This window comes from Salvia hispanica, chromosome 3 (genome assembly GCF_029641045.1).
Source record: "Salvia hispanica isolate PSC_SH4W2 chromosome 3, Shi_PSC_v1, whole genome shotgun sequence".
Classification (NCBI taxonomy): Eukaryota; Viridiplantae; Streptophyta; class Magnoliopsida; order Lamiales; family Lamiaceae; genus Salvia; species Salvia hispanica.
This window is the reverse complement of record NC_142694.1, coordinates 36,247,309-36,263,496: the sequence shown is the minus strand read 5'-3', so window position 1 is coordinate 36,263,496 and position 16,188 is coordinate 36,247,309. Positions and strand designations below refer to the sequence as shown.

The window sequence follows — 16,188 nt, the reverse complement described above, 5'->3', positions numbered from 1 at the left end:
AAGATAGCGTAGCATCCATTGATGCTCGTGCCATCTCTCTCCAATCTTTTTGCTCTGAAAATTTCAAACTCCCATCACTCTCAACCTTTTACTTTTTTAGAGATACAGAATATACTTTAATGAATGTGAGTAACGTCTTTACTCTTGGAGTTATCACTAATTACATTATTAAAAAATTAATGTGGAGCCTAACATAAATCAAACATTCAAGTTAATGCATTGTTTGGATGCTAATGGAAAATGCACGTGCCACCCTCACTAGTGCCATTATATTAGGGAATGCAATAAAATATGACAAAAGATTTTTAGTTCGAAAAAAAAATAAAATAAAAATAAAGGACATATATAATGCCAAGATGTGGGACTCATCATTCTATTAATATATCCAAAATTGTACCACTCCAATTAATGTAACAATTTGTGCCCATCCATCCCATGTGAAATATCTCAGAAATTAATTAATATCCCAAAAATGGCCCCTTTAATCTGACATACTAATTTACCATATATTCTGAAAACTCACATGTCATTCTTGATAATTTTTTTTGCTCAATCTCATTTATCATTGCAATTTAATCAATCTTAATTATGTTTTCATTTTTTGAACTTTATATTTCAAATGACAAATTGTCTGGAAAATCGTGAAATTTGATCACCGTCTAATAACTTCCAAAATTAGTCATAGAGATCATAAAGTTTAAATTCATTGTCAATTATCCAACGTCAATATATATTGATGAAATTGTACTTGATATAAAAACTGAGAAATAATGATGCGTGAATGTTATCGCTAACGAATAATAAATCAACAATATATATTACGTGTAATAATTGAGAACCAATTGAATATTCCCTTGACAGATTTTCAAAGTTGTATCACAAATCATAATTGACCGTATTTCATAAATTTTTCTAGTATTTTTAAAAAGTGGAATAAATGATTTCCTGACCGCTACGATAAGTGTTACACAAATATGGGCATTTATTTGGTTTTTCTCATAAGTCAAAATCAATTAAGAGATGTGTTGGGCTTCTATTAATTTTTTATTTAAAAAAATACACAATACCTTTTCCTCAAAAGGCAGTGCTTGCCTCGCTACAATAACTAAAACAAATAATTTCTCCGTCTCGTATTTATGGTTCATTTTAAGAATTTAGAATTTATTTCACTTCATAAAGAAAATTGAGAAAAGAAGTTAATGTGATCCCACCTTGATCAATTATAGAAAAAAATAAATGAGATTAGTATTAATTTAAGAACGTACTACAAAAAATAGTCAAATGGGATATTCTACATGGACGGTGTCAATGGATTACTTAATTTTCTTCTCATATAAAAGTGGAAATGGATTTGAATCTTGAGTGAATTACATATTTAGGACTTATACTTATCATGACGAACGTTTGCGGTTCCTATACTTGCAAAATATCATCTGCGGTCCTTATACTTATACTTATGCACGTTTTAAGGTTCTTTTCGCTTTTTAATCTTTTTTTGGACGAAAATACCCCCAAAGAAAAAATTTGTACACTATTTTCTCTCTTTCATCCTCCTTCTTTCTTTTTCCTTTGTCTATAATAAAATTAGAACTAAAATTATGGATTTGTTAATCTTATTTCCTTTTCTCACATCAAAAATTTCTCTTCGCAATTCTAACAAAATAATGTAAAATAAATTTCTTAGCTGAACTTTTGATTTGTCTAATTTCCTTCTTCAAATATGTCTTGTCTCATCTCAATTTTTCTTTTAATTTTACAAGTCATTTACAGAAAGAAGAAAGAGAAAAAATGAAGAAGAAAGAAAAAGGAGAGAAAATAGTATATAAATTTGTCCTTCATTTATTTGGGGGTATTTTTGTCCTAAAATGTCAAAAAAAAGAAAAGAACCTTAAAACGTGTATAAATACAAGTATAGGGACAGCAAATGATATTTTGTAAGTATAAGGACCGCAAACATGCATCGTGATAAGTATAGGTCCTAAACATGTAATTCACTCTTGAATCTTTGGTCTTGAGTGTTGATAATGTGAAAGAAATGAAAAACAATTAAATATAATTATTTACGAGTTGATGGCGACACTGAGACCTCTTCCCAAGATTCCAAAGTTGTACAACAATCTATGCATTTTTTACTGCTTTTTGCCTGGTATCCTTTTTACTACTTCACCATGCAATAAAATATGCAAATATCATTAAAATAATGCTAGTTTTCATAAACTAGTCGGTCCATCTCTTAACTCTTCATGCTTTCGAGGCCTTCATTCTCTGCACCATTTGATTGTGCTCACTCCTTCAACCAGAAATTAAATGTATGTGGTTTTCCTAAACTGATTTTGGGAGAATATTAATGTTCATTTTTATGCTTTGTGGAGTAATTAGTTGTGAATAATGTGATTATATTTACTCAAAACAAAAACAAAAATTGAATCTTTACTGTGTTTTTGTGCATTTGAGATTGTAAGAGCTGAGCCATGTGCCTTGATTGGGTGTGTTTATGATTTCAGATTTATCTTCCAAGTTGGGGTTTGATTTTACATCAATCTTGAAATTTCTTTGAGTTGCTCTAAGTTTGAGTTTACATAAATCTTGAAATTTCTGTGTGTGTGTGTGAAGTAGTAGGTATGGATAATGAGATTATATTTTTCTCAAAAAAAATAAAATTGAATCTTTACTGTGTTTTTGTGCATTTGAGTTTAAAGAGTTGAGTTATGTGCCTTCATTTTCATTTTGGTGTGTTATAATTCTAGATTTAATTTTCAAGTTGGTATTTTTTTCAATAGATTGTTGTCTTGTATTTTGGCAAGATTTTTTTCTGACGGGATTATCAAGTTAGTATTTTTCTCAGGTGTGATGTGAAGTAATTAGCTGTGAATAATGTGATTATTTTTACTCATAACAGAAAAAAAAAATTGAATCTTTACTCTCTGTTGTTGTGCATTTGAGATTGATTGAGTTGAGCTATCTGTGTGCCTTGCTTTTGGTGTTTTGTGTTTTCATCTTTCAAGTTGGTATTATAATGGGTTATTGTCTATGTTTCCTTGTTATTTACTCAAAACACATTGCAGATATTCATCCTGAGATCTGGATCATTTTCTTGAACTTGTCATCATGGAAATGGGGTTTTATTTTACATAAATCTTGAAATTGACATCAAGTTGGTATTTTTATCAGATGTTGTGTGCAGTAGTTATGAGTAATGGTCTTTTATTTACTCAAAACCCCCCAAAAATTGAGTCTTTGCTGTGTTGTTGTGCATTTGAGATTGAAAGGGCGAGCCTTGTGCCTTGTTTTTTGGTGTGTTATGATTTCAGATTTATCTTTCAAATTGGCATTTTTGTAGTGGACTTTTGTGTGATCGGATTGTTGTTTACTCAAACCCACCAAAAATTCAATCTTTACTGCATTTGAGATTAAAAGAGAGATCTCTGTCTTGATGTTGATGTGTTATTCACATTTATCTTTCAAGTTGGTATTTTTCTAATGGATTGTTGTCTGTTTTTGCTTCATTTTTGGCATGAATTTTGGTCTCTAATTGGATTGTTGTTTACTCAAAATACAGTGCAGATATTCATCCTGATTTCTGGTTTACTTTCTTGAAATTGACATCAAGAAAAACATGAAAGATTTTCGGAGGATTTAAGATTGAGAGAGAGGTGTAAGAAGTAAGTGATGAGATCCATAGAGGATAAAGGGTGCTTGACACAAGAAGCTGCAGCTGGTGGTGCTAGTTGTATGAGCTTCGAGTTCAAGAGCAACGGCCTCACACTCACTCGTAGCGCTTCCCACCATCATCGAACGTCCTTAGGAAAGCCCACTCCATCGAAATGGGACGACGCCCAGAAGTGGCTCGTCAATCTCTCCAGAGGGGAGAAGAATCCCACCAAGGCCTCTCCACGGAACTCCAATGCCGATGACCGGAGACTGATAGCCCCTCCCGTTCCCAAGAAGGACTACCCGAGCGAGGATGAGGAGGACGAGGAGGGGGCGAACGCCTCGAGTGGCGTTGATCAGTTTGATGTGGAGACGAAGAATGTGGACTGTGATGAGTCTGTGTGGAGGATCAATAGGCCTGCTAGTAGTTGCAAATCGGTCGTTAGGTCGATTTGTGTGAGGGATATGGGGACCGAGATGACGCCCATGGCGAGCCAGGAGCCGTCTAGGACAGCCACCCCGATCAGGGCCACCACCCCGGCTGCAAGAAGCCCTGTTTCTTCAGGGACCTCGACTCCGGCCAGGGGCCAGAATGGGGTGATGGCGGTTGAGAATGGCCAGCCCGTTGCATCTCCCGTTGACAGGAGAGGAGAAGGGCTTGATGGCGTGGACGTGCTGGAAAATAAAACGGATGATCAGTCTAGTAAGACGAATCCTCTGGAAACCCGAGCAGCGGCTTGGGATGAGGCCGAACGTGCCAAATACATGGCAAGGTAGATAAAAGTACTCTCTCTGTCCTTTAAAAATAACAACTATTTCCATTTTAGTCCGTCTTTTAAAATTATGCACTTTCTACTTTAGAAACTTTTTTCTCTCTAATGAGGTGCGTTAAAGCTCGTGTTGTTTCAAAAGTTGCTATTTTTAATTGCTCGTTTTACCCAAAGTAGACGACTTGCTCATTTTCTAATGCTTGTGCGGTATAGGTTCAAACGGGAAGAAGTGAAGATTCAAGCATGGGAAAATCATCAGAAGAGGAAAGCCGAAATGCAGATGAGGAAAGTCGAGGTAACATCCTCTCAAATTGTTCGTGTTCCTTTTACGCTCTTGTAGTGTAGTGTCTAACGAATTGGCAAACTTCGTGTTTAGGTGAAAGCCGAGAGGCTGAAGTCTCGAGCACAGGAGAAGTGCACAAACAAGTTGGCAGCAACTCGAAGGATAGCGGAGGATAAACGTGCCAATGCTGAGGCAGATTTGAACGAGAAGGCCGTGAAGACTTCTCAACGGGCGGACTATATAAGGAGGACGGGACATCTCCCGTCTTCGTTCTCGTTCACGTTCAAGCTGCCTTCGTTGTGCTGGTAGCACAAGTCACCATTTGTATGTACTTGGCACTATAAAAAGTGTACTTAATACTATAAAACTGTCTGTTTTCTATGGATATTGCACCAAGTTCAATATGTTGTGGTTTGGTGTATGATTTTTATTTTTATTTTTGGCAATTTCAGTGTTTGGTAGTTTAGTTAAATTTTAGCACAATTAGCTTACTTCGTCAGTCCAATTTAGGTTTAAAATGATAATTCGAAATAAACGGGTATATAATTTTGTAAAAAATGACGTTTTGTAATAAATGTAAAACAAGATTATATGAGTAGTAAATATCTAGAAAATATAGTAGTGATTGAGTTGGAACATAGGATCTTATTTGGGTGCAACAGCACATCTAGAAAACGGAATTTGTGTGGTTGGACACAGTGAATATGAAGGTCGCTGGCGTGGGAATATAGAAACGGTGTGTTGGTCATGGCTGGTAATGGACCATAGACGTAGAACGGGAAATGCGAGAAAGAGAAATAAATATTGGAGTGCTTACATATTTTGTATATAGGCCTTTTTAATCGTTGGGAATAGTGGGCTCAAAAATAAAATTTAAGGGCTGGGCTGCAGATTTTCATTTTCAATGTTGGATTTTTTAAAAATTTATTTATTGAGTTTTGTTTTGTAAATCTCTTTATTTATATGGAAATCATTACCTTTTAGATGTTTCCAAATTTATTTGCTATGAGGTTTGATTATTGAGTCTTCTTATGAATTGATTAAATATAGTATATTTTGTAAACGTGAAATTGATAATAACATTATGCTGGATCAAATTTAATATTTAAATATTAAAAATATATAATCAATCCAAATTTAACCGAATTTGGATCGATTATATTGAATGAATAAGTATTCAACACAATTTGAGTAAACCTACGAAAATAAAAACCATTAAACTTGATTGGCATAAAGACAAAAAAGTAAATCAAAATTTGATAGATATGAACTTAGAAAATAATTAAAACTACTAGTAAGTTGCGAAATTTAGAAAAAATAAAATTTACAACAAACCCTCTCTCACTACTTCATGAAAACTATGACATCAACGACCAGCATCGTCATTAATGCATATTCCCATGAGCTCATGCCGCCACTGCCTTAGCTTGGAGATCAAATTATAGTTGATTTTGTGGGTTCACCGCTAAAGACCATATTATAACGAGCATCCTCAAAATTGAATGAGTCCCAACGTAGTATGAATTATTGACTTGCATTGCACTTCCATGGATGGTCTATCGTGGACAGAACTTTGATTCGATTCAACGAAATGCTTTATTTATTTGCTTTAGCTTCTAGGCTTTGAAATTTGAATTGTTATTTTCTTGTAATACTCCACAATTCAGTTATTTAAATCGTGCACCTAACAATTTTTTTCGAATCAAAATTTATAGTACTATAATTTGAAAGAAAATTTCTACTACAATTTCTTAAAATAAAATTTATTGCTTTTTCGTAACTTTTGTTTGATAATACGATAAGAATAATTGAGTTCATGATCATCAAATCTTTGCATACATGTTTGACAAATTCAGTATGGATTCGACTAATTCATATGTTTATCAAGCTTGTACGAGGCTGATCACGCAATAGATTCAATTATACCGTTGTGAATTCGGACAATTCATTCGAGACTTGTCGCTAGCCGGTCGGCTAGCTGAACCATTGGAATCGGCCAGCGCCTTTTCGGCGAGAAAATAGGCGAGCGCACGCCGATTTGCGAGCGCTGTCCGCCATTGCAGGCTCGCGATCTGCCAGCGCAATTTTTTATTTTTTATTTTTTGAAATTTTTTCAACCACTATATATACGCGATTTTAGTTTCATTTCCAGTCGGCACCCCACCCACCCGCGTACACCTTATTCTCGCGTCAAAAAACGCGGGAACAGATGTACAAGGTCTTCCAAGATTGGAGGGCCGCAACTAACCCCACGGAGAAAAAGTTTCTTCACTCGATGCTCGAGAGCATGCGGGGCGATTTGGATGCCGCGAGGGCACAGATGGGGGCTCAGATGCCACCGATGTGGAGGTCCCGGGTGGCAGCGGCAACGGCGGCGAGGACGGCGATGAGGAGGATGAGGGTAGAGAGAGGCGGGGCTCGTGTGTGGAAGCCCGGTTTTTTTTATATTATTATTATGTACTTTTTTATCTATGTACTTTTTTTTATTTAAATGAAATGAATGAATTTTTCCGTATATGTCTCGTAAATTTAATTCCGTAATTGTAGTTGTTTTTGAATTATTTTTATTGCGGTTAGCATGTGGCTGGCCTTAGGCTAGTATTTGATTAAAATGATGACGTGGCAGAGAGAGAGTGACTAGCCTATGCCTAAAGCCATGGTGGATGTTTTTTTATAGATATGTAAGACTAATTTATACGAATATTATCACCACATTTGGAAAAATGATAGAGAACATTTTTGTTGAAAGAATAAAATATCAATTGTAAAAGTTAAAAAAGAACTTTATGGTAACTAATGTCCTGATTAGAAATCGCATCTAATAAAAATCAAAACAAAAAAAATAAATCATGGTATAGAGCACACATTATAAAAAGAAAGTTACCATAACTCATGGAAATATCTAGTGGCCAAATTCACGTTTAAATAGATGGAAAGCCCAATAATTTAGGTTCTGTTTTAACTTTTAACGCCGTCGCAATTTGTCTATCCTCCGTTGCTCACTCATTGCATCTTATCATCTTCTACCACCATACGCCGCCACCACGCGCTTTCTCTCTCTATAATTTCCTTCGCAATCTTCACCGGTAAGCCTTTCCAATTCTGATTTAGCACACGGTAGAGGATAGATTGAAGAGATCGCGCGCTGATTGTTTTTTAGGGTTCTGTATCCGTTTTCCGATTTTGTTTGATTCTATTGTCCTTCAGTTTTCTTCTGAGTCGGGAAGTAGAAAGGAGGAATTCGTTTGGTTGTGCGTTGTCTGATTTGCTATTTTCTAGTTCCCGCTGCATCGAATCCTAATTTCGAATTCCGATTGCGGAATCCGAGGAGAGGGAACATTGGATCGATTTGCTTCGTGCAAATTAGGTTTTTGTTTCCTTGCTCAATTTGAAGAAATTTGGATTGATCGGGCCTGGGTGAATCGGGGAAAATTAGCTTACAAACTCAATTTTAGGGGACTTCTGTCAGGTCTAGGTTCTTTTTTTTGTGCATTCTAGCGGATTCTTAATCAGAATCATGGCCGCTGGAAGGCACGGGGGTTATAGAGACAATGAATTCAGAGACCGTGAGACAGATTATGGAACAACGAGGAAGGAAATTGGCTCTTTAAATGGAGAATATGAGCGGGGCAGGAAAGGTAGTCGAGATTTTGATAGGGGTCAGATCCGTGGTCGAGACAGTCTCGAGTATCGAGATAGGGTCAGGCGAAGAGGTGTTGGAGAAAGGGAGATGAGGAATGGTGGACATCGCTCTACTTCTAGCAGGAGTGATTCAGGAAGTAGTGGTGGCGGGCCTAGGAGGTGTGGGTATGCAGTTCGCCCTGTGGATCGAGAGCCCGGGGAACTGTCTAGTGATGGATCTGATGGTGCTACTGAGGCTGAAATTCAATGCAATAAAGAAACAGATGTTACAATATTGGATAATCAGAGACAGTTGTCACCTATTCAAAATAAGAAGAGGAAGTTTTCCCCAATTGTTTGGGACAGAGATGATAAGGATGCCACTCGATCAGTCAGAAGCACGAAAGTGTTGGAAAGTAGTAACTTGCCGCCACTACCACCACCTCCTCCTTTGCCTGTTCCCCTTAAGTCTAACTCTATACATGATGATGTGGAACAAACTTCACTGGTTCAAGACAATGGTGTTCATGTTTCTGGGGGCCCACCTTCAGACATTGATTCACTGCCTTACGTGTCAGAATTGCCTGGCATGATAGATTCTTCATTACCCAAAGAAGAAGACAGGGTCAATGACATGATAGCAGAGACAAATGATGAAAATGACTATGTGCCACGGACTATAACATCATCCCGATGGGCAAATGATGCTGAGTCGCCATCTGACGAAGGTGAGATTTCTGATTATGAAGACAGCTGGAAGACGAAGAGGAAGTCTGAATCTGAATCAGCTGAAGCAAAAGTAGGAAGGAAGTCAATTAGTCCTGGGCTTGGAGAATGTTCTGAAGGAACAAAGGTATGGTCATTGGGTTCAGATGAACGTGTAAGGTCTTCCAGTAGAGATAGTTACAATGACACCATTGATAAGAATGACTACACGGAAGTAGATGATGATCAAAATATTGTTTTTAGTGATGCTAGCCATTCTGGCACCGAATCAGATGATGATGTTGGCTCTCATGGCACACCAGAGCAAGTCCATCCTCCACAGAGGAGCTTCAATATGCTTCATGGTTGCAGAAGTGTTGATGAGTTTGAACGACTGAATAGGATTGATGAAGGAACATATGGGATTGTTTTCAGAGCCAAGGACAAGAAAACTGGAGAAGTTGTGGCTCTGAAGAAGGTCAAGATGGATAGGGAGAGAGAAGGGTTTCCTTTGACTTCTCTTAGAGAAATAAATATTCTTCTCTCTATTCATCACCCATCCATTGTGGATGTTAAAGAAGTTGTTGTAGGGAGCAACCTTGACAGTATATATATGGTCATGGAGTACATGGAACATGACCTCAAAGGATTGATGGAGACAATGAAACAACCTTATAGTCAAAGTGAGGTTAAATGCCTGATGCTTCAGCTTTTAGAGGGGATCAAGTATCTTCATGATAATTGGGTTCTGCACCGTGATCTGAAAACTTCAAATCTTCTTTTGAATAACTGTGGTGATTTGAAGATCTGTGACTTTGGACTGGCCCGTCAATATGGAAGTCCTCTGAAACCATATACTTCCCTGGTCGTGACTTTGTGGTACAGGTGAGTCTTTATGCTTCTACAAGATTCTAGTTCTCTGCTATCTTATATGTAGGTACATTTATTTATGCACAAATTTTCATATACTTATGAGCTTTGTGACTAAAGCAGCTTCTTTACCATTCTGTATAGGAGCTTGCCCTCGCACAATTCTCTTTTACCACAATAGCATTGGTGACTTGTGTTCTTGTGCCATTTTTTAAAGTCCTTTATCGCTTTTATATGGTTTGATTACAACTAATTGGTCTGTGGTTGTGAAAGTTGTTTGATAATCTACTCATCTACTTGTGGCTGTCCGCTATGGTATTATTGATGCCAACCAAAAGATTATATTAGTATATCTGATGTTTCAATGAGTTGCATCCACAGTTCTGCTTCGTCCTCACAAAGTAATTAATGATTCATAATGTTATCTTTCAGGGCACCAGAACTTCTATTAGGAGCAAAACAATACTCCACGGCAATTGATATGTGGTCGTTAGGGTGTATAATGGCTGAGCTACTGTCAAAAGAACCTTTGTTCAATGGGAAGTCAGAGGTTGAGCAGCTTGACAAGGTAAATAAATTCTGATGGTTTATCCACCGCTAGGCAGTGTTTCATACAAATCATTGATTATATTCTTTGCAATTGTTCTAATTGGTGGTCATGCCTACAGATATTCAAGATTCTTGGAACTCCCAATGAGACAATATGGCCTGGGCTTTCTGACCTCCCTGGTGCGAAGGTGAACTTCGCCAAGCACAAGTAAGTGTTCGTATCTATTATATTCAATTGTTACAAAAATTGGTCTCAAAATTTATGTTTTCTTCTTCACTTTTTCCCAGGCGTCCAGCTTTGGGTGAATCTGGCTGGCTTTCGTGCTTCTTGGTGACACTGTGTGTCAGTTGACTATAATATTTTGTTGCTTCTGACCAGTTTCTACATATATTTCAGGTACAACCTTTTGCGCAAGAAATTTCCTGCGACATCTTTTACAGGGACACCTGTACTATCTGATACTGGATTTGACCTTTTGAACAAGCTTCTAACTTATGACCCCGAGAAGGTATCTTCAATCTGTTCATTCATTTTATTTATGTGATCTTCCTCTCCTGCTTCTATTGTCTGAACTGAAAATGGGTACTGTGCAGAGGATAACTGCTGATGCTGCTCTCAACCATGAATGGTTTCGTGAAGTCCCGTTACCTAAGTCTAAGGAATTTATGCCTACTTTTCCTGCTCAACATGCACAAGACAGGTATTTTCTTATCTCTTCTACAATTTCATGGACAATTTTCTGTAAGAATTTCTATTATTGTTGATAGTTTTCAATATGATCAGGCGCATGAGAAGAGTAATGAAGAGTCCAGACCCACTAGAGGAGCTGAAGAGGAAGGAAAAACAAGGGGAACTAGGAACTGGTGGTTTATTTGGCCAATAGCTTCCATTTTATTATTAGTTTGGGTTCTGCCATAGACGGACATGATTGAGGTGAGAGCAAAAAGGGAGTTGCAAACATTGATTGTGAGACTATCACTCGTGCTGTTTTTTATCAGGCACATGATCCAGTAGTGGGGAAACTGTCTGGCCTGTACTTGTCAATCCTATGTTGCAGGCTGGATTTTCTTATTGGGGTTGGCTGACAATTTGGATCCAGCTTTGGTGCTTACCCAAAAAGGTGTGGCATAAGGCGCTTCCCTTGATGAAACTGTTTTTGGTTAATCACTACATGTAACATATTTTGTATTGATCCTTGTGAACAGTTTTCTTGAAATTGATTCTGAATAACAAAGCTATGGTTTATGTCTACACTCTTAGTGTGCTATCCATTTTACTTTTTGTATTCTGTTTGCAAGAGGTGGTGATGTAAAGTGGATGGGAGATTCTTAGCTTTTCATTGCCGAAGAATTTGACCCCAAGTTTACCACTCTGGAGGTAAATATTAGAACCAATTATATGGATGTAATTGAGGATTGGAATTTGGTTTATACACGTGCAATGGTGTTATCCCATCTTGGATCTTGTATGATATTACCACCTGTAGATTAACTGCTCGTTAATGTGTTACATCTGATGCTATGGAGCATGCTTATAACACTAAGAGGAGAAAGAACAGCTCGCACTAACATGCTTCCTCTTTAATATTTTTGCTTATTTGTGTTCTTGATGCTTCTTAGGTCACAGTCCTGTACTAATAAATTGCATGGATTTTTTTTTTCGGAATATATAATTATTTTGACTACCGAATAGTCTGAAATGGCCATAGCTAACCCTTTCTGCTTAGAGATGCTTGTTTGTTGCAGCAGTCTGAAATCAGGTGCTATAATTGTCTTAGTCTTTTCCTTATTGGTGGTTTTCTATGTTCTTGACTTCTTGCTAGTGGATATTATCAGTTCATGTGCTGGTGGGCACAAGGATTGGAACTATATTTTGAGGTTCAAAATCTATTGTCAGTGGATAAGTTGATTAAGTTTTCCTTGACTAATTATCATGGTTCTTTTGTTTCCGAAGAATTTTGTCTCTGCGTATTACAAGTTTATATTATTCATAATCTTCACATGCATGCCCATTGTACCATCAATATAAGGGATTTGTGTTCCTTCCAAGTTAAATCTATATGATTGTTTACAAAATTTTTATCTTCAAATTTGGACATTTTATCGGTCATTGCTGTAAGGATACCCGGCTGTCTTGCATAACCTATTTTTACACCTAATATTGACGTATCTTTTTCCTTATTTTTGTTCCTTATTCAGAATATTTAACTTATCTTGCCCCACTCTGTAGCACCAATAGTGTGTGACATTTACATTTGACCCTTTATGACATTCATCTGAAATGTGACTGCAGTATTCAAGCAAGCACGCCCGTGAATTCAGTTACGTAGGTTGGCCCTCTAAAATGTCAAAATTATTTTGTGTCATACGCTTGTACTGAAGCTCTAGAGGTACACAACAACTTTATTATTCTATTAAATTATCTAAGCTACTATTATGCACCTCGGCGGTTCTATGATTTATCCTTACCGACACCAGCAGAAAAAAGTATCCTTCCAGCAATTTAATTTTAAGCAGTCAATTTGCCTGTGACTGATGAGCATAAATACTATTTATTGTTTCTTTTCTCCAGCATAGCTGTTAGTAGGAAAGATCATATGTTTTGCAGCTAGTTCTTATCAGCTTTGATTGTTAACACCATTTTCTTTTTGGTTATGGTTATAGACTCTAATACATTTTTATTCATGTCGATGACTGAATCTGTGATTGAGTTTATTTAGCAGCCGGGTTGGGTTAACTTGGAGGAAGTTGTTTCTGATTACCATTAACCTATTGGATTGTACTTTCCATTAACAGTGGCCATACATGCCTATTGTGGCAGGTATTCTAGTCCTCTCTAAGTTGGGGATGCAGGTATCAAGGTTTTGTGCTTTACAGATAAGCCAGTACTAACTTGTTATCGATTAATCTAGTTCCTGTGTCTGTGTTGTCCGGATAAATTATTATGGATATGCTTTTGCCACTTAACAATGTTGACCATATAGTTACTAAGTTCTTAACCTTTGAACATCTGAATTGTCATCCACCCTAAACACATGATTCATCAGGTAGTAAAATCGTATATCACGTAACAAGGTAAATAATGTCTTCTTTCCAATGTTTAGTTGCTCTGAACTGCATAGGAATAGATCACTTTTATGTGCTTGATATACATAGTGCAGAAGGGAACTAATTTTAGAGCTATTGGGTTCCTGCTGAGTTAAATGGATTGCTAATAATCGCAGTATTTACTGTCGACAAGTAAAAAGTTACACAGGCTTATAAACCAAAGGTGAGGCGATGAACTCTTCATCCTGCTTGTCAGTTGGTAACGGAAGTTTGGTCTACTTTTTGATAACTTGACCTTTGTACAGCTATTTGTAGTCATTTCACATTTATGTGACAAAAGTTCACCGGTGGGAGAGACTGAACTTGAAAGAAGTAGCAGATTATGCTGCAAGCTGGGGGACTGTAGTGGCCGTTTTTCGTGACCTTTTACTCCTTTCTCTCGGTGTTGCGTCCCTCTCCCTCTCTCTCTTTTTGTTTCTTCTATACCAATATTGGTTCTCGATGAAACTGGATTCTCTGCTTTTTTATATGATAATTGTTGGAACTTAATTTGTCAATTGATAATACTCAACAACGAGCAATTTGAAATTGATTTCGTCACCACAGATTTCTCCTGTCATATGATTATATGTTCCCTCTGTTTTAGGAAATCTCTCTTCCGTCTATTTTTGTCATTCCCACTACAGTTGAATTATATACTTTTATAGAAAAAATACTAAGAATATTTGGATTTTATTTAGTTACAGTATATAATTAGCCGGCCTAACTATGTGAACAATCCAATTGTCACAAGAGAGCATTTCTTGTGCGCAGCACCCAATGTTGTAAGACAGGGTCCCGTACAAATTACTACTATGATTTCTTTAATTAATGTTTTTAACATCTTTTTTATAATTAAATAAATTGAATATCAATAACGTGTAGAGTACATCATACTCTCGGGCATACCCGATAGTCATGCCATCAAAGACAAGCTAAACAATTACTCCCTCCGTTAGCGAATAGGAGTCCTATTTTTTCATTTTAGTACGTGTGCGAATAGGAGATCCGGTTAATTTTTACCATAAATGGTAATAGGGTCACACATTTCACTAACTCATTCTACTCATATTTTATTTAAGTGAGACCTCTATTTCACTAATTTTTTTTCCATTCACTTTTCTTAACATTTCTTAAAACCCATGCTGCCCATAAATGAGACTCTTAATGGCAGACGGGGAAAGTATCAAATACTAATGAAAATTTGGCAGATCTAATAACTAAAATATATCAAAAATTAAATGATGAAAAGGGGCACCAAAGTAAGTCCACTCTAAACCCAGTATGGACAGGCATTGTTTAAAACCCTTGTTTTTTAACATCATGAATATGCCATAGTGACTAACTAACTAATTAATGCATTTATATGGAAAATTTTGACCTTGAGGTCTATCACTTTACATTGATGGGCCATATTTGGTTGTCTGGATTTTGTCTGGGAAAGTAATCTGATTCCTTAAATTTTAAATTCCTGTGTTTGTTTCGATTTTTAATCAAATTGGAAAAATAATCAGAATCCGAGAACAAGGAAAGTTAGTACAACTTTCCAGGATTCCGAATCTTAGCTTTTCTTAGTTATTCTTTTCTCAATTTTAGGATTCTTACATATTTAATACAATATAGTATATTATTATTATTATTATTATTAATTAGAATGTTTTAAAAATAATTTAAAATTATAAATCATACTACTTAATTTCAGTATAATAAATAACTATGATAAAAATTATCATAGTTATAATTTATTTTATAATAATTCATAATAATAATAAATATTTTATTAAATAATTAAAATATAATTATATAATATAAATCGTATAATAAATACTCCCTCCGTCCACAAAAAATAGAACACATTTGCCATTTTTGGCCGTCACAAAAAATAGAGCACATCCATTTGGAAAATTTTAACAAATAATAACCCTACACATCATTCCACTAACACTACTTCTCACTCACTTTTTTTTCTTCTATCTTACTTTACCAATTCTACATTAAAACTCGTATCATATACCAATTGCTCTATTTTTTTTGGACGGAGGGAGTAATAATAATTATTTTTATAAATTAATAATTAATCAATAAAGTCATAGTGCAATTTTCATTTATGAAATTTATTCACTTATAACATCCGTAAATATTATAGTTATAATGTTAATAATTATTATTATAATAAATGAATATAATATTTCAAATTATAATTATATATATTATTGTATACTACGATGGATAATCCATATTTAAACTATCCATTGTAATAATAAAATATAATAATATAATTATTATTATTCGTAATTAATAATTTATTAAGAATTTTATATTATTTTTATAAATAAAAAATAATAATTATATTTTTAGTTTGGTGTTTAAATTAAATATAAATTTAAAATCTTGATATTTTTCAAACATAGGAAAATAAAGTTACTAGGAATCATATTCCCGGAAATCATTTTCCTAGGAATCATATTCCCGGAAATCATTTTCCTAGGAATCATTTTCCTTGTCAACTTTACTTTCCCGTCAACTGTAAAGGGCCCGATGGATTTTCGTTTGATGAATCGAAACTTGAACCTTTTTACCTTTGAGTATTACCCACTCATGGAGTGGGTATAGTGAGTAAAATCATTCCAAATGGAAAAGGATATATGAAAA

At 35.7% G+C, this 16,188-nt stretch overlaps 2 protein-coding genes across 6 annotated transcripts; both read left to right on the top strand.

Annotated features, from left to right (window-relative positions):
* Positions 1–2,164: 2,164 nt before the first annotated feature.
* On the top strand, positions 2,165–5,108 carry LOC125211067 (Remorin family protein). The gene is made up of 4 exons (XM_048110751.2): positions 2,165–2,309; positions 3,560–4,424; positions 4,635–4,716; positions 4,798–5,108. The coding sequence occupies exons 2-4, from the start codon at positions 3,670–3,672 to the stop codon at positions 5,011–5,013; spliced, it is 1,053 nt and encodes a 350-aa protein (XP_047966708.2). The 5' UTR covers positions 2,165–2,309; positions 3,560–3,669; the 3' UTR covers positions 5,014–5,108.
* A 2,557-nt stretch (positions 5,109–7,665) lies between these two features.
* On the top strand, positions 7,666–14,097 carry LOC125215211 (cyclin-dependent kinase G-2-like). 5 transcript variants are annotated; one of them, XR_007175231.2, is made up of 9 exons: positions 7,666–9,915; positions 10,333–10,468; positions 10,569–10,657; positions 10,847–10,958; positions 11,044–11,150; positions 11,234–11,383; positions 11,449–11,570; positions 11,749–11,827; positions 12,743–14,097. XR_007175231.2 is itself a non-coding variant. In XM_048116562.2 (6 exons), exons 1-6 carry the CDS (start codon positions 8,222–8,224, stop codon positions 11,331–11,333), a joined length of 2,238 nt encoding a protein of 745 aa, XP_047972519.2. In that variant the 5' UTR covers positions 7,666–8,221; the 3' UTR covers positions 11,334–11,701. The 5 variants fall into 5 exon arrangements, 3 of the variants coding, with proteins under 3 accessions (XP_047972519.2, XP_047972521.2, XP_088923138.1); XR_007175222.2 differs by having other exon boundaries at positions 11,234–11,570; XM_048116562.2 differs by lacking the exons at positions 11,749–11,827; positions 12,743–14,097 and having other exon boundaries at positions 11,234–11,701.
* The last annotated feature ends 2,091 nt before the right edge of the window (positions 14,098–16,188 follow it).